Genomic DNA, 26406 nt, shown 5'->3' on the forward strand with positions numbered 1-26406 from the left:
GAGTGCTCTGCACCATATTGTATTTCGTTCCAAGCATTACCAGAGGTTCATGTCCATCCTCTTTTGTGGGGTTATATTTATTTCAAGCAAACACAACTATTCAACGTTTAGTTGGTCCAAATCCATATCAATTTTCTCTGTTTTAGGCCCCATCCATACGAAGACAAAACGCTGAACAGTTTCAAAAACGATCGTCATAAAGACGAAGGCGTCTCAGAAAATTTGTGCATCTACATGAATGCACTCGATATGCATGAAAACGCTGTAAAACACATGCCAGACCTCTAGGGGCGCTGTAACAATATGACGGAAACAAGCACAAGTTGCCGCGTGTGGCGCATGCGTCTCAATGAAGGTATGAAACTATGACGCAAGCGTATCTGAAGAGTTGCGGAGAGCCAGTAATCAAGGAGCTGCGTATACGGCATTTCAAAATCTTTCCCATTCTGGAACCTGGTTTCAAAAATGATCGTTTACAGACCCTCAAAACGCCATCTTTGTATGGATGATACGCAGATTCAGCAAAAAACTTAGGCGTTTAGACCTCGGTTTGTCTTCGTGTGGATGGGGCCTTAGCCACCACTGAGTAAATCACAAAACTCAACACCATGACACAGAAGCTTTGCTGTCAACTAACATTTTGGCAATAATAATTGATCATTGATCAGGCAATAAGCGCTGGATTTGTTTTGCAGCAGAGCATTCTGTTCGTGAATCATGCAGTTAAATTGCACTTGATCATCTGAATTTAATTACAGGAGGCCTTAATTGTGATTGTGATTCAAATTTGATAAATTTTTCATCCCTCTGTTGCAACACAAATTTACTGTTTTTGGTCTTCAAATTGTCGATTGTCAATATTGGTAATAATAATATGTTAAGTCCAGCAATTGAAACATTAGAGAACGAAACAGCTTTGAGTGCAGCAGAAACACAAGCTGCAAACTTAGGATGTTGAGTGCATTTAATGCTAAACTTCAAAGGATTCATGCAGCTGTTAGCATTAAAAATTCATCTTATGACACTGCCCTGCATGAATTTTCATCAATGTGGTGGTTTTCACTTCCCTTGTAAATTCACTGGCTCTGTCAAATATTGCCTTCTATCCACTTGCAGTGGTCGATATGGCAGCCGGTTGAAGAATCACCCTCCATCTCACTCTGTGTCGCCATCCCTCTCTTGTTCTCCTCCCCGAAGTTCTCCTCACAGTAAATACAGAGAGGGCACTCGTGCCCACAGGCCACACAGGAGGCCTTATCCCCCCCCCCGTCGCCCACGCTACCACCACTACTCAGGTACAAAACAATGAATAAATTGTGTTTTAGCCCTAATTGATAATCCTCTTGTGATTATTTTTGATGTTTGCTTTGTTCACACCATTGTGGTTCCTTAAAATGAATGCTAAAGTGTTCCTTTATACTTAGTGAGTGTTGGCAGTATAGCACAGATGCTCGGTATATAAGATACTTGATTAAATTACCTCGCATATCCATACTTTCGTTTCAAATACAGAGATTTTTTTTCTTACATGTAAGTGTAAATTGACTAAATGAAATGGTACAGATATTTGTGAAAGTTTCCTCACTTTTGCAGGAGGCTCCTCTCCTCATGGATTGAAGCGTCCTCATGTTGATCTCAACAAACACTCTCCTGACACTAGTGGGTATCCATCTACTTTAAGGCATGGTGAATGCTCCAAACATGGACCTCAACAGTCCTCCACCAAAACTGTCAAAAGTGGGACAAAGCCTGGAACCAAGGCAATCAAGATTGGAAGTGCTAAGGCTGCTGACACAGTGGGTGATATTCACACTGTTGTGAAAATCTTGCAATAGAATAACCAATTGCAGACACATTTTAAGAACCGAATGCAGATTGACATAAAGCTTAAAATGAAGGGTGGAACTTTTTCATTATCCTGAATCAGTCATGATTTTTTTTTCGTGTGGTGGACAGCAGGAGTTGGAAAATGTTTTATGGATTTCCCAAGCTCTTAAATTGTAAAATGTTTTGGTCAAACACTAACAAAATTACTAACTCATCTTGAATTAACTGTTAATATTGGCTTACTGCAAAACTAAGTTCTAACTTGTTGTTTATTGGCAGGCTGCTAAGCCTCTACCACCCAAGAAGAAGAAAAAAATAGTGACTGCATCATCCTGTGACTCACCAATAGCAGGTCGCCTGGTTTATCTGACTGGCATTCCAACAAATGCCTCTGAAGAGGAAGTAACTGACTTGGTGGGGTCCTTTGGCAAGATCAACAATGTGATCCTAATGCCATGTTCTGATGAAGAAAGCGGAAAGGGCAAAGGACAAAAGGTGCCATTTGTTTGCAGATGCATGAAATGTCTGGTCTGTTTACAGCCAGGTTTGACATTAGAAAAGTACAAGCCATAGTAGTACATACAGTATAAACCATCTGTAACCTTCAGCTAAGATAAGTAACAAGTCATTTATTGGTTAGTTGCAAAGTTTTTGGGAAGTCAGTGCATCTCCTAAAAAGTGAAGTTCTAAAAACTGTAGACATAAATATATTAGCGATGCTTTACTAAAGATGTGATAACTATTCATGTGTCATCACTCTGTCTCCAATCCCCTGTTGCAGGCATCTGTATGCATGGTGAAGGCTGAAGATGCCCAGGCTCTAGCTACCTCCACAAACCTCTCCATCAGAGAGCAGCAAATCACTGCTTCAGTAGCAAAGGTGCCATATTTCAAATACAGGCATTGTTGACAGATCTTGTTTCATTCTTAATTGGTAACTTAAAGCCACCATAACAACAAAGCTGAGTGTTTAGTTTTTACTTGAGTATAATAAAAAAACAAAAAAGTTGATAGAATGTTTACAGAGTGCACTATGTATACTATTTTTTTGTCTCCTAGATACCTGAAGCAGAGAAGTCTCCTGTGGCTTATAACAAGTTTGTAACATCATATTAAGCATTTTTCTTTGTAACATTGTATGTTGCACACACTCCTCTTACAAACTCAAACTGGCTCTGACTGCTCAAGTATTAATGAATACTTGTCCTTTCACAGCAAACCTCCTCCGGGACCAGACACACATGTGTCTGGGGAAAACTCTGGTAGGAGAAAAAAACACATCTGCAATCTCCACTTACTGGCATGGTGCCTGATTTAAAAAAAAAAAAAAAAAAAAAAAAAGAGAGAGAGAAAAGAAATTAAAAAAAAACCTGTTTGGAACATGCCATGTTGTGTGCGTGTGTTCTCATTATCCTATTGATTGTTGCTCTTGTGTGCCCCTCACTCCTTCATTCTTTCACTAAAGGTGGTGACACTGACATGAGGACTTCTGATGAGGTGCATAATTAATACACATACATTGCAAAATATGAATGACTGAATGCTTCATAATTTAAAGGGTTAGAGACTTGAGGTTAAAGGCTCAAGCAAAGCCTCATGTCTATATACCCTGTCCAGTCAAATGTTTGTCAAAACTGACTTTGGATATACTGATGATATACCTATGCAATTTACAGACTGTTTTTTTCTACATTCCAATCAAATTTCTCCTCTAGAAGGGTGTCGTATTGATCACAGGACTCCCTGAGAGCAGCTGGTCAGAGAATGACATCATCAGGCTGGTTCAGCCCTTTGGAACACCCTCTGACATCATCCGAGCAAGAGCACCATCAGTCGGAAAGGTTGGTTAATTGTCATACAGGTGCCAACTTGAGGTGACAGTTTTTCTGTTAAATGGAAATGTCGCACCAAATGTTTATGGATACCCACAATGTAATTCAACACATTGTGTGTGCTGCATTTTCACTGTGTCTATAAAACTTTTATATCCATACAGAGTATTTCCTGTGTACTACGTTGCTCACTTTACCAGAATTTGATAAATGGTTCCAATTCAAACTTCAAAGAAATTAGAGTGGCATTCTCATTGTCAAAATGTACTGAAATTAGTTGTCCAATCATCAAAAAAATGCAGGAGGCTTTTAGAACAGTGTTTAACTTTTGTAAACAATTTTAAAATTGCTCTTCATGGTTCCAACCAGTTTTAAACCTGCCTGATCCTGACACAGCTAATAACATGGGTATTCATCAATCCATCAATCTTGAATTACACCAAATGTAACCAATTTTCTTAAAATTGAGTGCTTGCAATTATATTTACTTTTTTGTCCTGAATTTTGTCCTCGTTACTATTTACACAATTGACAGTTGGAAAAAAATGAATGGGAGCTTTATTATGTCTGTGTCTGAAGACGTTTCTTGTGAAATGAAAGAAGTATTTGAAAGAGGTTTTTTTTTATTTAACCAAAATTTAAAAAAAATGCTTTATATGCTAGGTACTTGTGTCGGTGCCAGACATGGAGACTGCAGAAGAGATGGTGAAAGTCCATACTTTCATCCCTGCAAAAATTAATGACTGTGAGCTGAAGATGATCCATCTCAAACAACGTATTGGCCTCAACACACCAGTAGGACTCATATCATCCTTCACACTACTTAAATAACTTTTTCTCTCAGTTTGAGGAATTTTGTTCTTTGATATTAGACTTCATGTTTGTATTACTTTGGTTGCTTCTTCCTTGTAGACTTTCAAACAGTAATTGCCTTTTTTGGTCCAAAAATTTAAGCAAATAGAGATGAATAATACCAGAAATTCTTTACACAGGTGGCACTTTACAATCTTCTGATGGGATCCCTGGAACCATTAGTGAGTATATCAAATTGTTGTATCGTAATGGTGTATTGAATGTATGTTGAGTAAAGGATTCACAGACAGAGAGGCAGACATATATACATATATTACTTGTTTATAGATGGATTTTTATTAGATTGTCCTACTGGAATGTATGGGCAAGTTTTTGTGCAACTGTGGCATTATGTTTTCAGGTTGTCTGGTCATTCATTTCTTGTGAAATGACATAACACTAATGCTTTTAGCGAAGTTAAATTTTTTTATTAATGTTCACTTGGACTATCAGATAGTTGTCATCAAATATCAAGGTCACTGTGACCCTACAAAAGATGTTTTTGATCATTACTAGGAAATTTGTACAAATTATGGCAAATTCCTACAAATGTCCTGTAGCATGGACTATTTATTCAAATTAAAATGTCCAAAGAATATTGTACATAAGATTACTAGAAATGTGCAGAATGTGACTGCCACACACTGAGTCTGAGTCTCCTCATGAAGAACAGTTTGATCTGTCCCCTCCTCATAGTGTTCTTCTGATAACGATGATTGTTGTTTGATAGTGTGACAATCTTCTCTGGTCTCTGCAAACTAAATTTATATTTAGAAAGATACATCAGTAGATTTACTTTGTTCTTATGTGCAGAGCCAGTGCTTTCGGATGCATTTTGCCAGACCCTCAAATAGGTTTTTTTTAGAGTTTGATTGCTGTAGATTTAACAGTTCCTTGATTCATCAATCTTGCTGCCAAACCACTTAATCTAAATGGCTTCAAAAAAGTTCAGAGGAAATATGGTGTATGTTTATGAGAAAGTTACATGTGTAAGTGTATGTGATACAAGGAAGATTTTAGTGTAAACTGACAATATAGCCTTTATCATCGATATTTCCATATGGTGGGCAATTTAACTCCTAGACAACCAAGAATTAATGATAAAATGATGGGAGGTGTTCAGTGATGTTTGTTTTGTGATATGATTTTTTTTTTTTGCCAACTGCCATGTTAAAAATATGGATCATTTTAAGTCTCTGAAATGCTTTTACCTGATAGGCACTCAACCCCATGTGTTAGTGAGCATAGTTGCTTATACACTGTAGTTAGCTTTACTTTGCAACCAGCTATCACTTAGTAAAATAGTGATTGTTGAATGGATACTTCCCTTGCCTACTAACTATGAAGTTAATAATTGCTGCTTTGCTCAATGCAGGAGAGTCCAGCTCCAGTGGGCTGGAGTAGCCTGCTGATGATCAGTAATGTTCCTGATGCACCTAACAGCTACTCTGAAGTCCAGAAACTGGTTCGACGCTTTGGAACTGTGATCAAGACCCTGGTACTCAACAACATGGTAAGGGCTGTAAATTGAATTTTTTTTTTTTTTAAATAAAGAAAAAAATATATAAATAAATATTGTGTGTGTGTGTGTGTGTGTGTATATGTACACACACACGTATAAATGAAGCAATTTCACGTGTTGTAAAGAAGATGCTGTTCTTTTTCTGCTCAGGTAATCTGCGAGATGGCAACTGCAGCCATGGCTCTGTCTGTTTACAAACGTTTCCAGAAATTCCCATGTATCATCCAGAACAACCCTCTGTACTTCTCTCGCAAACCTGATCCCAAAGCCAACACACTGACCAAAGTCATTGCTGCATACCTGGATTCATCTGAGGTTGGTGATATCAGTTGGCATTCATTTTTACCACATCATTTACTACTGGCATAAACTACATCTGCTCTTTGCATAGCACAATGAAACTGACTCCGATACTGCCTTATAATGACAAGCAACACTGGTGTAATGGGAACAAGTCCTGTAAATTTACAATCCAGCAACCCCTGTCACACAGTCATTGTTTCAGAATCAGAATCAGAAAAGACTTTATTGCCAAGTACGATTTTATACATACGAGGAATTTTTTGTGGTGCTGTCGGTGCATGCAGTCCAATAAACTAAACTAAACTAAATTATTAAACTGCAGAACATATAGGAATATAAATATATACAATCTGTTGTAGAATAAAGTAGCAGTGCAGTCGGCAGTAGTAAATACCACGGACTAATTTGCAGATGAAAAGGTACCAATGAACAAGTAGTCTGAGTTGAGCATTCATGTAACACATAGAGAAGAAACAAACTAGCAAGCACCAACATGGCGAGGCAGCCGTCCGCAGCGCAATCTTGGATCATCAATGCAATCAATTCAGCACTGTTATATCATTCTTTGGTGGATTAAAAGCAAAATAATCTGTTTCCGCATGCACGTTTAAACAGACAGAGAGGCATAATCATGGAAGAAGTTCTCCATCTTGAATATGGCTGTGAATTCTTGCAACTTCAGCTTGCCTTAAATACTTGTGTATTAGCATAATGTGGCATTGCTCAATATCTCTGGTCTACTTGCAGGATAAACATACAAACAATAAGGACAGCAAAATAGCAGGCGCTAAAGATGCGGAGGAGATGGCGCATGAAGAGAATTCTGCATCTCCATTGGAAGGAACAGAAAAAGATGGAAATGTGAAGATGGTGAACACTGTGAAAATTGAAGAAACTGGGAAGATGGAGGGCATTGAAAACATGGAGGACATTGAGGAGATAGTCTGTGAAGATGAAATGTTGGGAAAAAGTCAAAGCACAGATGACAAGGTTGAAAATTATAAAGTTGCCCCTGAAGCAGATGTGGCAACAGACATAAAGGAAACATCAGTGGCTGAGGCTGTCATACAGACATTCGAAGATGTATTTGAGACAGAAAATGTTGAGAATTCTGCAAGGGAAGAGACCCTCAAGGGCACAGCTGTTCTAGAGTTTCCCAAGGTAAAATATCAGTCAGGATATGAAGCTAAGCTTTGGTCATGTACCTTCATCATATTTAGTGACATTTGTGAGTTTCTGATCAGTGCTGTTGTTTCTCCAGGTTACTCAAGAGATGGTGAATGCACTGCTTGTGGAGTGCCGAACAAGAACTGTTGCCCATCCAGACAAAACAGTAGACATCACTAGGGGACACCCGTCAGAAACACAAATGGAGACGGAGGGGGATGAAAAAAATGCAAATGAGACAAAAGAGCAAGCCATAAAGTACACAGCAAAAGAGCCAAAGAATCAGGAGAAAGAGAGAAAAGAGAAGGAGGTGAGGAAGGAGAAGGAGGCTAAGGAGAGAGAGAGGAAGGAAAGGGAGAAGAGGGCCTGGGAGAAGGAGCACAGAACAAGAAAGGAAAGGGAGCGGGAGGAGAGGACCAGGAGGGACAGGGAAAGAAGGGAGTGGGAGAAGGAAAGGGAGAGGAGAGAGAGAAAGAGAGCATATGGTGATGATTATTTGGGCACAAGGTTGTCTTACAGGGCTGAGACATACAAGCAGGGTTGTTGGAAGGATGCATGGAACAAGGACACACAGGTTGATCAGATGAAAATGGTGAGAAGATACTTGTGCAACAAAAATGCATCCAGTTCTTTGCCCTGTTGTTCTCATAACTTTATTTAACTTTGTGTGTCATGCCATTAGGTGGATGTAGAGGAAGAGTTTGATGAGTTCCCCTTCAACTTGAGTGACTTTGTTACTGTGGATGAAGTAGGGGATGTGACTGAGCTCCGTGGGACTGAGTTCCCTCAGTCATCTTCTGCTGCTCCCATGGAAACCACAGGGGGAGAAGATAATAAGCCCACATCTCTCCAACAGGACACTCAAGAAGTAAATAATCATATGTGTATGTTGTCAAGATATTTTGGGTATGTGAGTAGACAAAGTTGAATTCCTGTCTTTGTTTTCTGATACCAGGACACACCCATGGAGATTACCACAGCAACTATGATGGCAGACACAACGATGACCCCAGGGAAGTCTGATGGACACTTAGAGTTGGACCCTCATCCTTCAGCCACAGCAGTGACTTCAGAGAGTACTGTGTCATCAGATTGGACCGGCTGCCCAGTCCCTATGGATCCAGCTCCACAAGCTGCCTCTCCTTCCAACCAAACACATGGGCTACCACCTGACACAGGTAGAAATTGATTCTGTGGTTTCCTAAAAAGAAGAAAAGTCAAGTTGAGTCAATTCGGTTGGGAAGAAAGGGAATAGGAAAGCAGGACAAAGACAGATAATGGACAAAGGAAGATAAAAAAAAATTCAAAGAGAGGCACAGACAAAGGGAGAGAGGGGAAAGAAATAGGGAGAGAATGACAGACAGAAGAGGACATGAACAGGACAAAAATAGAAAAGCAAGTGGAGAGGAAGAGGGATGGGGGACCCACAGCAAGCATTAAGAACAACCAGCTACCAGTAATAACAACAGCTACAGGTTACTCAAGCATCTTGCAACAGTGGTGATGAAAACCTTCCTTTTAACAGGCAGGGACGTCAAGCAGATCCAGGATCAATTGGAAAGGCCATCTGCTTTGACTGGTTGGGGGAAAGAGCAGGAAAGCAGGGCAAAGACAAAGACAGATGATGAAGAAAGACAGATATATAGGGAAGGAAAGAGAAAAAGGAGGGAAAGAGAATGACATATGGGGACATAAACAGGCCGGAAAGAGAAAGACAGTAAACAATAACAACAGCTTGTTACCAATAATAGCATCTACAGGTTACTCAAGCAGTCAATTTCAGCATAATATGAGCAAATTATGTGCTAGCAAACACAATGCTGTAGTATCTTAAATCTCAGTAAAAGTAAATTGTGGGTCGTCCAAATTTTTATTTCCTTTAGACAGGTCAAAAATTTAGTCATCTGATTTGTTTAATGTGGATGCATTGATAAGTACAGCTGTGCATTGTCTGCATAACAGTGAAAATTAATCAAGTGTTTCCTTATTATGTTACCTAGTGGAAGCAGATGTAGGGTGAAGAATACTAGTCTAAGCATGGACCCTTGTGGAACAGCATAGCTGACTATTGTGGTCTCAGAGGAATCATTAACAACTACTGACTGAGATTGACCTAGTAAATATTACCTAAATCATTTTAGTGCAGTTTCTTTAATCCTCAATGCCAATGACATGTTCCAGTCTCTGTAATAGGATGTGATGTTAGATGGTATCAAAAGCTGCACTGAGACCTAACAAGACCAGCACAGAGACAAGTCCCTCGTCAGATGCCAGTAGAAGGTCATTAGTAACTTTGACTAGGTGCTGTTTCTGTGCTACCTGACTGGAAATCCTGAAATAAGCAGTGAATTGCTGTGAAGTAAGTCACAAAGCTGTATAGCAGCGGCTTTTGCAACAATTTTGGGGACATAAGGAAGATTTGATATTGGTTGATATTTGGCCAAAATTTCTGTATCCAGAGTTGTTGTTGTTGGTTTTATTTAGAAGGGGTTTAATTAAAGCTACTTCAAAGACTGTGGAAGGTAACCAGATAACAGTGACACATTGATATTGATATCTATGAGAGAGGCGCTAACTTGATATTAAGTGTCTTTAAGCAGGTTAGTTGGGGTGGGATCTAGGAGACAGGTGGATGGTTGAGAGGAGGGAATTGTACTAAGCTTGTGAAGATCAATGGGAGAAAAGCTTTCCGGTGTATGTCTGGGCCTACAGCAGCCTCTAAGGTTTCTGAGTTTATAGATGACATGGGGTCAGCTGATGGCAGGAGGAGATGAATTTTCTCTCTTTAATAAGTAGAATTTCATCATTGAAAAAGTTCATAAAGTCATTGCTAAATCAGGAAAACAAGAATACTTGGCTCAAAAGAGGTGTGGGTCTCTGTCAGTCTGGCTTCAGTGTTGACAAGAAACCCAGTGTTTTTGTGTTCTCTACTAATGCTAAGTTGTATGCTTCTCTAGTTTTACGAAGGGCTTTTTAAGGCTTTCTGGCCACATTGAGTGTGACTTCAAGTTTGGAGGTATGCCGCATTCTCTCCAGTTTTTGAGTTGTTTGTTTTAGCTGTCAGGTTTCAGAATTGAACCACAGTGCTAGTTTCCTTTGTTTCATAATTTTCCTTTTTAATGGTGCAATAACCCAATGTACCAGTTTCTCAGCACCACTCTGGGAAAAATATTCCTATTCTTAGCGATACTTCGCAGATGGAAGAAGGCGGTCCTGGTCACATGCTTTATGTGGGAGCTGAAGGAGAGGTCCTGGTCAAAAATGACTCCAAGGTTCCTTGCAGTTGTACTCGGGGTCAAGGTGATGCCATCTAGAGTGCACATTGGTGCCATTGCTGAGTCTGTTTTCTCTGCCATGAATTAGCAGACTTCCCACAGAATTAACTTACAGCATGTTGATTGATTGATTTTTTTCATTTATGTGTCATGCATCCCAAACCCTCTTGGGCTTACAAGATACCTAAAAACTGCAAACATTTCATGCATTGAAATGTCCCTTACTTTAAGCCCTTTAAAAGTATCTTTTTCATCTTAAAAAACTGAATTGAAAGATTTAATTTTGGCTTGTATCTGTTATTGTCTTTCAGAACCCACACTTAAAGTGACCATCTTCACCTCTGGGGTACAACCCCTTCCTATTCATGCCCCTGCAACTCCAGGCAGCACTCTTGAAACTGCCCCCACTGTTTCTTATTCTGAAAGTTGTACAACAGACATAGGAACTGAAGAAAGTGAGACCATTGAAAAAGAGCTGAGAAACTCAAATTCAAGCCACGCAAAGGAAGAACAAGTAATTTTGGTGACATTGAATAAAGTAAAGGAACAGGAGAAGATGCAGAGCACAGAGGACAAAGACATCAGGGCACAAGCTGCGAAGCCAGGTAAGCTCATTAATTCTACTACAACTTGTACCATGAAGCAGCAGAGCCATAGCAGTTGTTAAATCAGGATTGAGGGTTTCATTTATATCATATTTTCTCTACCAAAGCACGACTCACATTTTCTGTTTTTCATCGAAATGTAGGTAGTTTGATGTCTTGGTTATCTGTGTGTCACAACAACAAGTGTCTCTTTCATATTTTATTAGTGTCTTTCATTCTGCCAGTCACAACATCAATCACCCTACCATGGACTAAGGGGTACAAAACATGCTCACTGAGTGCAACACCTAAGACCAAAGCTTATTGGCATGGCAGCCAGAGTGCATTTTTAACTGTGGTGACAGCTATTCATCACACTGCCCCTCCCTTCAGAAACCATTCCCATGTGCTGCAAGCATACATGCCCCTCACACATCATCAGTCATACTTCTTCAAGTCTCAGGGTGCCCCACACACTTGTGCTTCCTCCATCTCTGAGGTCCCTTGCGCAGGAGTCACCTAACCTTGGGGTCTGTCATATAGCTCACATACTGAGCACACTTCCACTTACCTCACAGCAAATTATCCCACCATTTAGGCCTGGGCAGTATATCAATTTTATCGATTAATTCAAGTTTGTTTTTAAAGGTCACTCTCCTTCTCTGGATCTTACAGGCTGGAGAGTAAGTGGAACCTGCAACCAAATGGTAGCCGCTCAAATGTTGGAAATGGAGCGTATGTTTAGTCACTGAGAATTTGACGAGCCAGGCCACTTGTCTGCTACTTGTACACAGTGCTTTGGTGGTGAGCAGGAATTCCAAAAATCTTAGAACACCCCTTCACAATGTTGTGCAGGTCTTTCCTGTCCTGTAGGGTGTTGGAGTGGTACAAGCAGCATATGGAGAAAGCTAAAACACTTTCAATAAATGTGTAGAAGAATATCAGCAAGATGCTCCTGCCGACAGAAAAGGAGTTCAGTTTCCTGAATAGGTACATCCTCCAGTGCATCCACTAAAGGGCCGTGTGGCTGCAGGTTTTCATTCCAACCGAGCAAAAGCAACACCCGATTCTACTTAAATCAACTAAGCTGTATCCACACAGCTTATTTGTTGGATCAGGTGTAGCTTTCGCTTGGTTGGAATGAAAATTCTGCAGCCACACGGCCCTTTACCGGATCAGTTTGACACCCCCGCTCTAGTGGCACTTCCTCATGATCCCTTCAGTGTTGGTGGAGAACTTCAGCTGGTTGTCAAGAATGGTACCCAGGTATTTGTGTTCACCTTCTGTTTCAACTGGAGAACCATCCCTTCAGCTGCTGGAGAAGGTCATCACCATCTCCTTGGTTTTGCTGGCATTCAGGATCAGGCAGGAAGAGTCACACCACTCTACAAACTGCTGCATAGCAGGTCCATGGTGTAGGCAGGGGCCGGACGGGAGGAACAGGAGAACTGTGTCATCAGCAAACTGTACCAGGTGACAGTTGAGTTGCGTGGATCTGCACTCATCAGTGTACATTATGAAGAGCAGCAGAGAAAGCATGCAACCTCATTTGCACTATGTGCATAGCCTTGTTCTCTCTTCATTCCCTGTTTGTTGTTGTTGTTGAGTTGGAGCACTGTTACCAACAGAATTTCCCTTGGGGATGAATAAAATATTCTGATTCTGATCCTAATTCATGTGGAGCCTGTGAAGGTGATGAAGAGATCGGAAAGGATATTGTTAATCCGAACTTGCTGGGTTCTGTTTGTGAGAAAGTCCAGGACCCAGAGTATGAGCTGAGTGCTTATGTTGAAGTTCTAGTGGAGTAGGATGGATATGGGGTGGCAAGGTTTGTAATGGCAGAGTAGAAGTCTGCAAACAGAAGCCTGGCAGAGGTGTTGGGAAGTTCCGGGTGTTTGTGGATGATGTCAATGATGAAGACTTTGGCATCATCGACACCTTTGTGAGTTTGATATGCAAATTGAAGTGCATCAAATTGTGAATTGGTCAGGGTGGTCAACGGTGGTTTCAGCTATATGTCACATGAGGGAAGCATTCTTTCTTTCTCCCTAAAATAGAAGTGGACACACCTGCACCCATTTGTTCCCTCCCAAGGCCGTGTCTTGTAACTTGTTATGGGAGCAGTGGTGCTAGAGTGGTTTACCTCCTATTTGTGTAACAGGCTGTTCTCTCTTATGCTTGGATAGACCCCCTCCTCTTGTTTGTGGGGTTCCTTAGGGGTCTATTTTGCATCCCCTTTAGTTGCTTTCTACATGGCACCCCTGGGACAAATCCTGCATAGATTTTCATTGTTACACTGATGACACCCAACTATTTGTCCCACTAAAATCTGGTACCACTGAGTTTTTCAAGCTATACCCTGTTTGACTGAAATTTAAAGTACCATCACCAAAAATTTCCTACAGCTTAATGACTCCAAATCAGAGGTGATGATAATTACTCTCTTGTAGCATTGCAGTGTAGCCTCTCCCTCCCCCAATCTTGATGCCTTTTCAAACAGTGTTCTTAAGAGGCCTGCAACCCAAGAGTTATTTTTACTCAGATTTTTATTTTGATGCTTAGGGGACCAATATGATGCAGTCCTGCCATGTCCAATGAAGACAGTTGTTTAAAATCAGGTCATTCCTTTTTCCTGCTGACTTAGAAAAGGTCATCCATGCTTTTATCACTTCCAGACTTCACTATTGTAATGCACTTTATTCCGGTATCAGCAAGCAAAATCCAAAGACTGCAACTGATACACAATGATGCAAACCGGACTTTTACAAAGAGCAAGAATAGCAATCACATTACACCATTCCTTGCTGCATTTCACTGGGTACCTGTGAGCTTTGGAATAGATTTTAAAGATTTTGTAGCTTCTTTTTAACGCCTTTAACAAGCACCTGCATATATCAGTCCCTCCAGGATTTCACGGCACTTTTTTATGATTGTTGCGGCCTATAATGCCTGATTTTTCAGCAGCTTCTGTGAAAAGTTGGAGCAAAATTTGCGGGGATTTTGACTGTTTTTCTGTCTTTTTTTTTTTTTTTAAGAACCTCAAAATTTTTTATTAATACTGAAACTGTAAATTCTCATATTCCAACTCTTTTTATGAGTATATGTATATGAGTATATGTGCACTGGGAGAATATATCAACATCCAGAACAAAACTCTTTAAGTTGTAGCTTAGCAAGAAAACCAAAAATTGAAGTTCATAGAACATGCAGTATAATGATAACAAATCTTTTTCTTTTCAGTATGTGACAACTCAGTAGTTACTGAATAAAATAGTTTCTCAGTGCCTTTAAACTTGGCAATTTTAAACTTTTAAAACTGAACAGTGTTATTTAACTTGAGCTGACACACAACCATAAATACTCTGTTTCAACCGATATTGAATACAAATAAAAAATAAATGAAATTCTTCAATGAAAATAAAGTGCACAAATGCTTAAAAGTAAGCAATTGCTTAAGTTGAAGGGTGGAGGTTAAAGGAAAGTTGGGCTTTATGTTAAGTATCTAAACGGTTCTTAAATTATAAAAAATAAATCAATAATAATGATTTGATAATGGACAAATCACCTGTCATGGTGAGACTCTTCATTGGTGTTTCGCGGTGGAAAAATGTTTTTCAATTGATGACTTACGATTGTGTTCAACCACAATATTGCATGGGTAACAAAACAATTTACCACCACTTTCATGTACGCCGTACTTTCACGGTCCTTAGCGGTGATTTTCATATGCAAATGCAACATACTTCCTTATCACACAAATTAGCATGTCCGCCAGTACAAACAGGAAGTGTAAATGACAATGTAACGGCAACATGAAAAGAAGGAGTGTTGCGATTGGTCAAAGTTGTATTAAAGTTGAGGTGATTGGATAAAATTGCTGGGCATGCAAAATTTGCGGGGATTGCCTGAATTTGGGTTAATAGTTGCGATCGCAACATAGCGAATTCCTGGGGGGACTGATATATTACTGATCTGCTAACTCGCTATGAGCCATATCGCTGGTCGAGATCTTCCAGGGCCATACTCCATCCATCCATCCATTTTTTACTGCTATTCTGTGTAAGGTTGGGGGGGTGGGGTGGGGGAGGTGGACCCTATCCCAGCAGCCGAGAGGCAGGGTACACCCTGGACAGGTCGCCAGTCCATCGCAGGGCCAACACATATAGACAGACAACCATTCACACTCACAACCACGCTTACGGTCAATTTAGAGTATCAATCAGCCTCGTCCCCATTTGCATGTCTTTGGACTGTGGGAGGAAGCCGGAGTACCCAGAGAGAACCCACGCAGGCACAGGGAGAACATGCAGACTCCACACAGAAAGACCCTGTGCCCGACCTGGGGCTCAAACCCGGAACCTTCTTGCTGTTTGGCGACAGTGCTAACCACTGCACCACCATGCTGCCCCAGGGCCATACTAATGGTTCCAAAATCTCAACCTGTCACAAACGGTGGCCAAAACTTTGCTGCTCAAAGCCGAAACCTTTAAAACTCCCCACCCAGAGAGCTCAGGCAGATAAACTCAATATCCTCTTTTAACCTATCCTTAAGAGTCACTTTAATTGCATGGCTTCCTTCAAACAAATGGTATTGTTGTAACTACCAGTACCATGTTTTGTATCAATTTATGGAATCTAATTTCTTTTAATTGTTGTATTATTGTCTTACTTGTGCTGCTTGTTTTTATTGTAAAGCACTTTGTAAATTTGTTTTGAAAGGTGCTTTTTAGGCTACAGCTCTTGGTTGCCCGATGATGCATGCTCAGACAAAGCAGTGCCAGTCCAAGCCCCAGAATTCCAAGTGTTTTGTTCTGTCTCACTCAGGAATGGATGAGATGTCAGAGAACCATACAAAAATTGAAGAGAAGAGAATAAGGACAACTTTAAACAATCCTTCAAGTACAAATGACACCCTTCCTCCTTTTGATCCCAGTAACCCAGTTGGTAAGACCATTTAATTATTCTCATGAAATCATAACAAACAAAATGGCATTAAGGGTTTTAGATAGAAGACATGTAGTTCAACAAAACATAATCAAAGAAATGGTGTTCTCTATCTTGTACAAAGAGTAATTCCAATCTTAGAATGAATTATTTTTGTATGTAATTACATTTCCTACCAAAAGTTTCATCACCCCAATGTGTCAAGCTCCAAAAATTTCTGATTTATTTGATATAGCACAGTCACTGACTGAGTTTGTCCACAGGTATGGAGTTCCTTGCTCCCAAAACGGGGTTCTTCTGTAAGGTGTGTAATCGCTTCTTCAGCGGAGACAAAGAGGCTGAGATCAACCACTGCAAAACTCTCAAACATTATGAGAACCTAAAGGTGGGAAAAGACACTTTTTTTGTGTGTTGACACACATTTGCTCAGAATATTCCAATCTAATCCTGTTTCCTTTTTCATTTTTTTTCCAGAAATACTTGCAGACACAGAAGAATGCCAAACCCAGCCCCAGCAGATTGTTGCTATAAAACTGAATTTTGTCTTTTCCTTCCTTTTGTTTTGCCATTTCAATTCTCACGAAGGGTCAAGATACTCACAGTGGTGTTGACTCTGCTTGTGGCCTGACTGTTTGAATATGTGTGTTTACAAGTCTCCATAGGTGTATTAATTTTTCATATACAGTTACAAGAAACTGACGTGCACAATGGAAGATTGCTAACAGCAAGAAGTTGTGCACAATTAAATGTTTTTACTGTGTGAAGTGTCTTTGATCACTCACTAAATTAAAGTCTGATTTTCTTTGTCCATGAGTCTACTGTGTGACAGAATTTTTACCTCAGTAGCAATGAGCTAATCTTTAAAACTATGTTACATGCTAGATGTCTATAATTTTCACACCACCACGATGAATGGAATACTATCAACAGGGGCATACTGCTGCTTTTGAGGAGTCACATTTGCTTGCAGTATTAGTGTAATTACTATTTGTAAATTAGTGTGGTAGCTTATGTATCATATCTAGTCAGTACTATATTTTTATCATTATTAATTACTTATTGATTGAGCTTGCCCCAAGCACAAGACAAGAAACTTGAACCAGTTGTCTTGGAGCTATTACAAATATCCTCACTAAGCTTTGCACTTTAAGTAGCTTTGGACTGTATGCAGCTCATTTATTTTCCCCTAGATGGCAGTATGAACAAGCCGAGTTGTAATGATTGATTATAAATTGCACAAAAGCTAATGTAAACTCTTGACATTTGTATGGCTATGGAGACAATTGAAGATGAAGATAATGAAAACTTTAATGTCTATAAAGCCTTTGAAAGAACTGTGGAGGAATAAAATCACACCCGTCTAATTCACTACTGAGCTGCTTCTACAAACTGTTTTTTAAGTGGGAGGATTTTTTTTTTTTAATTATTGAAACTAAAGGAATGCTGAATGTGTCTGGATGAACTTCTGAATGCTGAAGGACCTCAAATGTATCAGTATAACAATTCCACAGTTGAAATGTTTATTATTTTCATTATAACTTAAAGAGAACCACTTAATGATTTTGGATTTGATTAAGATCCCTCTTCACATGATTAAAGGTAAACAACTACTGTACTCCAGATAGATACTGAAATTTTTATGAAATTAAAAGGGCACTCTGAAGAGGAAGATGAGGGAGCAACAGAAAAATGCAAGATCCCATCAGTGGCACTGTTAGTTTAGTAAAACTGTAAATCATTTCACATAGCACCACATTCATTTATTCTGCATCATTCAGGACAATTTATGAGATATTTGAACTGTGGCTTGAAGCCAGCATGATTTATTGCAAAAATTAATAATAATTGGGCATTGTTTAAGATGGACACCATCCATCCATCATCTTGTTCCGCTTATTCCTTACTAGTAAGGGTCACAGGGGGCTGGAGCCTATCCCAGCATCTACAGGCGAGAGGCGGGGTTCACCCTGGACAGGTCGCCAGTCCATCGCAGGGCCAACATACAAAGACAAACAACCATTCACACCTACGGTCAATTTAGAGTATCTAATCAGCCTAGTCCTCAAATTGCATGTCTTTGGACGGAGGGAGGAAGCTGGAGTACCCAGAGAGAACCCACGCAGGCACAGGGAGAACATGCAAACTCCACACAGAAAGATCCTGCACCCGAGCCGGGACTTGAACCTGGAACCTTCTTGCTGTGAGGCCACAGTGCTAACCACTGCACCACCATGCTGCCCTAAGAGGGACACAAATTTTCAAATTTCATAAGGAGATGAGAGAAAACCATACAGGCGTATCCCACTGCACTTCCACTCAGCAATGTCATGAAGCAATGGCTTATGTTACTGATGGGCATTTGCATACACTGTCTTGTTGATGGACTACACAAGCATGCATCTAAGATTCTTCGCCTGGCTTGAAGTAAAAATGGAACTTTATTTCTAATGTTCACCATGAAGAACAAGCTGAGTGACTATGAACATTTCTGCACACTTAACCCAGTTATTAAAGGAAATGATGTAACATTGATGAATGAGAGGCCTAATCTCCTGTAACATCAATCAGCATTTTACATTTCAGCATATCCAGTCACTGAACATTTACATGAGGCTTCAGAATGATTCTAATCTCAGACAAGTCAAAATGAAGCTGTTCTCCTTTACAGTTGATTTATTTACTGTTTGTTCTATTGATGTTTGTTTGATTGTCTTGTGCAGCAACATCCTTAATGCAAATATAGTTGGACATAGACAGCAAAGCTAACCATCCAGAGGAAATTCTGCTCAACTTCTAGCTTGTGAAATATGTTTTATACTGACAAGTGAAATACATTTTCTGGCTTTGGTTTGTTTTCTGTTCTAATAACTGATTAAAAACAGGCAGAGTGTGGATTCTACACTTTTTAATTTACAAGAAAAACAAAAATGAAATGTACTTTTGTTGATGCTGTTTTATAAGACTGGTTGAGTCTTATAAAACTTGACTTGAGTTCACCTGTGTCTAATTGGCTTCACGTGCCATGAATAGGAAAGGCAACTGTCCATAGAAAGCATCAGTCGATGATTGAAAACCAAGTGATGAGGTCTAGAGAGTTGTCTGTGGAGCTGTGAGACAGGGTTATGTCAAAACAGATCTAGTGAAGGATACAACTTTTGCAGCTTTGACAAATCCTAAGAGCATGTTAGCCTCTATCATCAAGAGGGAGAAATTTGGGAACACCAACAGTCTTCTTAGATCTGACTGCCCAACTAACCTGAGTGATCAGGAACAAAGGGCCTTTGTCAGACAGGTGACCAAGTACCCAATGGTCACAATGAAGGGGACTGGCACAGTTCCTTTGTGGCGATGATAGAACCTTAAAACAATACAAGCGTTTATGCAGAGCTTCACTAATCAGGCCTGCACAGTAGAGTATGTTGGCCAGACAGAAGCCATTTCTCACTAAAAGGCACATAACAGCATGGGGCCAAAATTCACAAATGAGGATACACAGATCAATAATGTGTTTGAATGTGTGATACATACACACGCACACACGCACACACACACACACACACACACACACACACATGTGTGTGTGTGTGTGTGTGTAGAAAGAAAGTGTGTGTGTGTGTAGAAAGAAAGAAAGACAGAGAGATGTCTGTGCATAGTTGCACCTGTCAAGCAGGTGCATAGTTGCACCTGTCAAGCAGGTTGGATTGGTTGAGATAGACTTGAGGGTGGGGTGAAGAAACGAGAGCATGAAGTAGAGGCAGAAACAAAGACTAACAGAAGAAGACTATGTTAAGAGGAAGAGTGACAGCAAATACTGAAGGCCAGGTAGGCCATATTTAAACTAGAAAAATGGTCATTCTTCCTTCACTTTGAACAGCTCATATGTTGCAGTGGTAAATGGCCTTTTTTGCCGTTATATTTTCTATCTAATTGTGTCCTCTCCATGCTAATGGTGTGAACAGCTGTCTGTGCTCTAATATCCAAGACAGTCTCTACACCAACAATAAGTTCTTGACTTCTCGACTCCAGAATTTCCCACAATTTTCACTGACAACAGGCTCTAATGTCTTTAAGATGATGTTAACATAATAATTGCATAAATTTAGATGTGTGCTTAGATGAAGGATTTTAAGTTAAACCTCTTTTTTGCCCCAATATTTTTAATTTTTTTTAATCTGATCCAACTTTTAGTATTAACATACTGGAAAAAAAAAACTGCCAAAAGTATTACCGGAGCATTACATGTAACATTTTCAGAACAAAATGGTTTTAAGATTGGATATTCTGGTGACAAAAGGTTGATGTTAAAGGTTTTTAGTGACTTCACTAGTTGTTGTGTTTGATGAACCATCCCTTTTAAGCAGAATGTGAGATGCAGTTAAATGGGTCTCGGGAGATAAGAGATTAGTTTGTGGTTTCAGTGAAAATGTAGAATTTGTAAATCACATCCATTGGGAGCTTTCTCAGTTTTCTTGCATCCACTGACTGATTGTAATGTAAAGAAAAGAATGTCACAGAAGAGGGGTGCAACCACTAGTCCCTGGGGTAATATGTACTTTTTGTGAATAGTTTTCTACCATTGTTTACTCTGAAGCTTCAAAGTTTCAACATGTAGAACCCAACATGTGACAGATTTAAGTCACAGGTACTGCTGACATTACTTTTCTACAATTCTACAATTTCATTAGGGAGATGCTTTTGCCCAAAGTGATGTACAACACAAGCAAGAATTTAGACTGGAGGGAGAGCCTTAATAAGTACGACCAAGTACTTTAATGATGTTCACCTGTGTTGTTTTATGACAAAATGGTGTCCAAAACTGAATTTAAACAAAGAGAAGCAGGTTCAAATCTGTTTCTTATAGCTCTAATCTACCAAGAACTGCTCAGGGCAGGAGACCAATGCCTCAGTTCTTTGCATTTCAACAAGGAAAGAACCACCTCTTGGCAAGGAAAACTACTTCTGGGTGGGCAGTAACACTTTGCTGGTCAACAACCAAGACAACTTGAAATCCCAGGGGCTGTTGGAGTGATTTTCATGTCTAACTAGATTATTGTGACATCATCATCATCGATAATAATAACAATGGGCAGGAATATGTTTGGGACCTCTTGTGTTTAGATGTAATTGTAGGCTAATGAAGCCATAAGGAAGCTTGTGAAGTGATTGTGTTTTCTACAGTTATTGTTGTGGCATTAGCTCATGTGGCTTGCTTGACATAACATAGCTTCACCTCCATGTGTGAGCCAAATTCCATCATCTGCATAATATTGAACAATGCTAAGAATGTGCACGTGGTGTTGAGAGGGCATGAAAGGGGCTAAGGAAGGGTGTTGGGTGTGCATGTGACTAGATTTGGCCAGAGAGAGATATATATCCAAGTGGAGCGTCAAACTTCAAGGACATCATGAAATGGACAATATGTGCCTCCCCCCTCAGTGTGCAACATATGGCTTTTTGTTTAACATGAGACATGTCGGAAAAGAAAGCACCTGTCATCTTTCTAGTTTTAATGTCATTGTACCCAACTCTGTTTTCTCTCTCCACCTCTCATGTGAAGACAGAATATTATGAGTCACCCAGTGAAATACAAGTGCAAAACAGCATTATGACAGTCTCTCTTTGTGTGTACTTCATGTTATAGTGCACCTCTGGAACTCTACTGGAGAAAAACTTTCTTTCATGGTGTTTTGATGGTAGTTGAGACCAATTTCTAGCATGTTACTCCAAAATCCCTCATAGGGATAGTTAATCCAAAAATTAAAATGCATCATCTACTCACAATCATACTAAAGGAAGATTGGATAAAGTATTTTTTAGTCAGCAAAACACTTTTTTGGTTTCAGTGATACTAAAAACATGGTGTCAGTGAATAATGGGTGTCTTGACTGGGGGCTCCAGGCTACAGTGAGCACGGAGGTCAAAACATGGAATCAGCAACTTGGCAAATCAGGCAGGCTTCAGGAAACTTTAATTACCTCAGACAAGCAGCATGGAGAATTTTTTGTTACTGTTCAAAGCTAATCACCATTCACTGCAGTTGTTTGGGAGATTCCTGTAAACCCTTTCCTGTGAAACTCCAGCAGTGTTATGTGGACTAAATAAAAATTCAATTGACATTCAATCAGCATGAGGTTGAGTAGATAATGACCGAATCTTTCATTTTTGAGTGAACTAGCCCTTTAATACCACTTACAAAATCAGAGTGGCCAAACACTACTCCACATGTTAGAAGCTGTCAGCAGGTACAACCGCCTTATTTAAATCATCATTCACAGCTTTAACCTTCTGCAATGTTTCAGAAAAAGTCTGAATAATTAGGCCCAAAAGCACAATCTGTTAATAGAATAGTATTCAGTTTTAGAATTTCATGTGGTCATCTTTTTGTTTGTCTTTTAGACTACCTGTCAGGATCAGCAGAATGACTTTTAATTTGTGAGACTCACCAATATTAGCCTGCAGAACAATTATGTACAGCTAATAGCTTGTGAAAGAGTTTGAATGAACTTGAGAAATAAAAGGGATAAAATGGAATGAATTAGATGTCCATCCATCCATCCATCCATTTTCTTCCGCTTATTCCTGTTAAGGGTCGTGGGGGCCTGGAGCCTATCCCAGCAGCTACAGGCAAGAGGCGGGGTTCACCCTGGACAGGTCACCAGTCCATCACAGGGCCAAAATATATAGACAGACAACCACTCATGCTCACATTCATACCTACGGTCAATTTAGAGTATCAATCAGCCTAGTCCCCAATTGCATGTCTTTGGATGGTGGGAAGAAGCCAGAGTACCCAAAGAGAACCCACACAGGAACAGGGAAAACATGCAGACTCCACACAGAAAGATCCCGTGCCCAAGCTAGTACTCAAACCCAGTGCTAACCACTGCACCACCGTTCCGCCTGAATTAGATATAGTTGGTGCAAATAATTATGTGGCAAGGCAAGGCAATTTTATTTGTAGAGCCCGTTTTCACAAATAGTTTGTCTCAAAGGCCTTCACATGGCATCATAACAACATCCTCTGCCCTTAGACCCTCACATCGACTGAGGAAAAACTCCATAGAAAACCCTTTTAACAGGGAAAAATCGGAGAAACCTCAGGGTGAGCAACAGAGGAGGGATCCCTCACCCAGGAGGGACAGACGTGCAGTAGATGTTGTTACAGACAAGAAAACAGTTTACAATACAAAATGTGGGAAACATGGAAATGTTAACAACAGTTGAAGAAGGAAGCTTCTGGAAGGGGAGGCAGGGAGAGCAAGCCAGCTTGATGGGGAACTGGATGGCAGACTGGCTCATGGGAGGGGAGTGGGGGCCGGTGTAACGGCAGGGACAAAAAGGGGGGGGGGGGGGGTAGGAGGGCGATGCAGATGGCGGTTGGTGCAGACGGATGGAGCTCCGGTGGATCTGTGGAAACACAGAGAGACTGTGAGACACCAAGGTCAAACTACAAACTGCAACAAGTAATAAGCTAAGAGTTAATGGGTATCAACTGACTTTAATGGCTCAAAAAATCAAATGTACCAATTATCTACATGGTGTTTGGTATTTGTATTCAGAAGTTAAGTAAGTATGCAGAAGTTGTTTACTTGTTTCACCAATGAGAAACTGGTACTACCTGTAGTGCAGCAACATGTAATAATCAGCATACTTCCTTGTTTCTGTTCTTCACATTCATATAAATACAGAAATAGGATTTGTTTCAGGTAACGTGCTTTAAGATTGATGAATAATACTATTATAGACATTTTTTTTGTGGTGGTGGTTCACTGAAGTGGCCATGGCAAAAAAATGGCTGTATGGATGGCAGCGTCGATGAAAACTGTCACTGATCTGGGTTCATTAACAGACTGTTATTGTCCTGAAATCAGTGGGGAACATGTCATTTTGTACATACAACTTATGTGAGTGCACTTTTTGTGTATGCTTAACACAGAAACAGGAGGCTACCTGGCTACAGTATTTAGTGTTAGCGTCATAGTCACTCACATTATTAAGTTAACTTTAGTAATCTGGTCAGAATTTATCATACATAAGTTTGTTTTTCAACGTCATCGGATGGAGCAACAAATGGCGGTGGCAGGCCGTGTTGGATCAAACTACAGACACACCGTTGACACCTGCAGGGGAAGACGAACGCTCTGGTCCCACGTCTTCTATGTGCTGGATGAAGATGACCAAGAAGAAGAAGAGATGGAGAGCAGCAGGAGCAGAAGGAAGAGGATGAGGAAAGGGGCTGCAATGGCCAGCCACAGCCAACCACTGCAATGACAGACACTGGTCATGATACTAACGCTGCTACTGACATTAGCCAACGACCCGGGGATGGACCGCAGTGCCCCATCAGGAAAAATTACCCTTGAAAGCTAATAGGTAACCAGCAGAGATCTGTCAATGCTGCCTGATTTGACACATACAGCTGGCTTGAATATTCAGTTGAGATGGAAGCAACTTTCTGCTTCCCCTGATGACATTTTTTGGGTGAAGGTGAGTAGGCTACTGGTTCTATTCAAAGCGGGCTTTTTCTAATGGATATCAGAACTAGAAACACCCACAGCAGCCTTTAAAAAAACACAAGTTCATAAGTTCACCATGGGGGTATGGGCTGAATTTCAACTGCCAGCGACAGATGGGTCGAGATTAGGAAACATGATAGGAGATTTGGAGATCTGTTTAATGTGGGAGTTAAATGACAGATCCTGATCAAAGATAACTCCTAGGTTCCTTACAGTAGTGCTGGGGGCCAGGGTAAAGCCATCCAGGGTATCTATTTCCCATTTCCCTATGTAACAGGATGGGCTTAGGACCCTGGGGAGCCTATATAGGCAGGGCGCAAGCAGCACTCTGTATCTCACTCTCTCTCTACTAGTGATGGGTATTCCGACTCTTCTCAGAGATTCGGCTCCTTTGGCTCGGTTCTCTTAGAAGAGCCAGCTCTTACGGCTCCCAAATGGCTCTTCAGTTTTCATTCAGTATCACAAGCAATTTTTGATTCAGTGTTTTCATAAACGCTTTATTTTTATGTATGAAACTTTTAAAACTGAACACAACCACAGCAATCAAACAAATCAAACATACAAATCAAATGAACAAAGTGTGAACAAAGTATGAACAGAGTGTCTAGTGGAGATTGGCATTCAGGAAAGCCAGATGCCTCAGTTTGGATGGGCTGATCCGATTTCTCCTCTCTGTTACAATTTGTCCTGTCTTTGAGAAGACTCTCTCTGAGTGGACCGATGTTGCAACAATGCAGAGTCTTCCTACCATTACCTTAACCAGGCGTGGGTAGCATGAAGCCTTGGCCTCCCACCATTTCAGTGGGTCTTCAGCTCTCTGGATGAGGGGCTCCTGAAGGTAGGACCTCACCTCCAGTACAGCATCAGCTGTGGAATTTCTCTCTGCCGTGTGTGTACCTGGCCTGTACCACTACATTCACGGTCTTTGGAGCGTCTGTCCCCCTTCCTTCTTTCACATAATGGTATGATCCTGGTCTGTCCTCGCATGAGATTGGCCGCATGATGTGCCCATCAAAATAAACTCCCACCCCCGCCTGCATGGATTCTCCGCGGAACGGAGCCATGAACAGACCGCTGCTGAGCAGGCGGCTGAAGATTCAACTCCCCCTGACGGGCATCGGCTCTTCTCATTCACTACAAAGCATCGGCTCTTAGAACCGGCTCGTTTGTGAACGACACATCACTACTCTCTACCGGTGTGCGGACAGAGAAGTGCAGGCACGCACGCAGCTGAAGGGACTCCAAACATTTGTCTTGAAAAGCACCAGCACTTTGGGCAGGTTGGGTGCCGTAAAGGCCCGAGATGTTTCTATGTAGCCTCCAGCCATCTGCATGCTGAAGGGTGTCTGTCAACTCATTAGTGGTTATTCTCAACTCACGACAAACCAGCTGCTGCGTGGTGTTATTCTAAACTGCTTAAAGGTCTGTCTGTGAATGCAGTGACTGTTACTGTTTTTTTTCCCTTCCTAATAATTAGTTTATTTTTGGGCCTTTTTGTTTCAAATGTAAATTTATGTTCTTTGTGCCTTTTTCTTTTGGTTATTTATTTTAAGTGGGCATAGTGCAATTCTTCAGTGGCGGTTG

The 26406-nt window shown here is 40.6% G+C and overlaps 2 protein-coding genes across 4 annotated transcripts in view; both read left to right on the forward strand.

Moving 5' to 3' along the window:
* LOC147256969 (uncharacterized) overlaps positions 1-19196 on the forward strand; it is a 56250-nt gene extending 37054 nt beyond the window's left edge. For 2 of the 3 annotated variants that reach the window (XM_086210698.1, XM_086210696.1), the window contains exons 5-24: positions 1117-1295; positions 1594-1796; positions 2107-2322; positions 2609-2707; positions 2887-2924; positions 3043-3089; positions 3293-3324; positions 3543-3668; positions 4323-4454; positions 4652-4693; positions 5887-6024; positions 6184-6348; positions 7084-7497; positions 7598-8095; positions 8186-8371; positions 8459-8681; positions 11090-11383; positions 16187-16306; positions 16570-16691; positions 16781-19196. In XM_086210698.1, the coding sequence (XP_086066824.1) occupies positions 1117-1295; positions 1594-1796; positions 2107-2322; positions 2609-2707; positions 2887-2924; positions 3043-3089; positions 3293-3324; positions 3543-3668; positions 4323-4454; positions 4652-4693; positions 5887-6024; positions 6184-6348; positions 7084-7497; positions 7598-8095; positions 8186-8371; positions 8459-8681; positions 11090-11383; positions 16187-16306; positions 16570-16691; positions 16781-16837 (3331 nt within the window). In that variant the 3' untranslated portion in view covers positions 16838-19196. The remainder of the gene's footprint in view (positions 1-1116; positions 1296-1593; positions 1797-2106; positions 2323-2608; positions 2708-2886; positions 2925-3042; positions 3090-3292; positions 3325-3542; positions 3669-4322; positions 4455-4651; positions 4694-5886; positions 6025-6183; positions 6349-7083; positions 7498-7597; positions 8096-8185; positions 8372-8458; positions 8682-11089; positions 11384-16186; positions 16307-16569; positions 16692-16780) is intronic. The other variant, XM_086210697.1, reaches the window with a different exon arrangement.
* Positions 19197-20037: 841 nt separating this feature from the next.
* Positions 20038-26406, forward strand: part of LOC147256971 (E3 ubiquitin-protein ligase TRIM21-like) — a 34429-nt gene continuing 28060 nt past the window's right edge. Inside the window, exon 1 of the mRNA XM_086210699.1 lies at positions 20038-20128. The gene's annotated coding sequence lies outside the window, so the exon portion shown is untranslated. The remainder of the gene's footprint in view (positions 20129-26406) is intronic.

This window comes from Aulostomus chinensis, chromosome 8 (assembly GCF_037954235.1).
Source record: "Aulostomus chinensis isolate RoL2024-O1b breed Wild chromosome 8, RoL_Achi_v1.0, whole genome shotgun sequence".
Taxonomy (NCBI): Eukaryota; Metazoa; Chordata; class Actinopteri; order Syngnathiformes; family Aulostomidae; genus Aulostomus; species Aulostomus chinensis.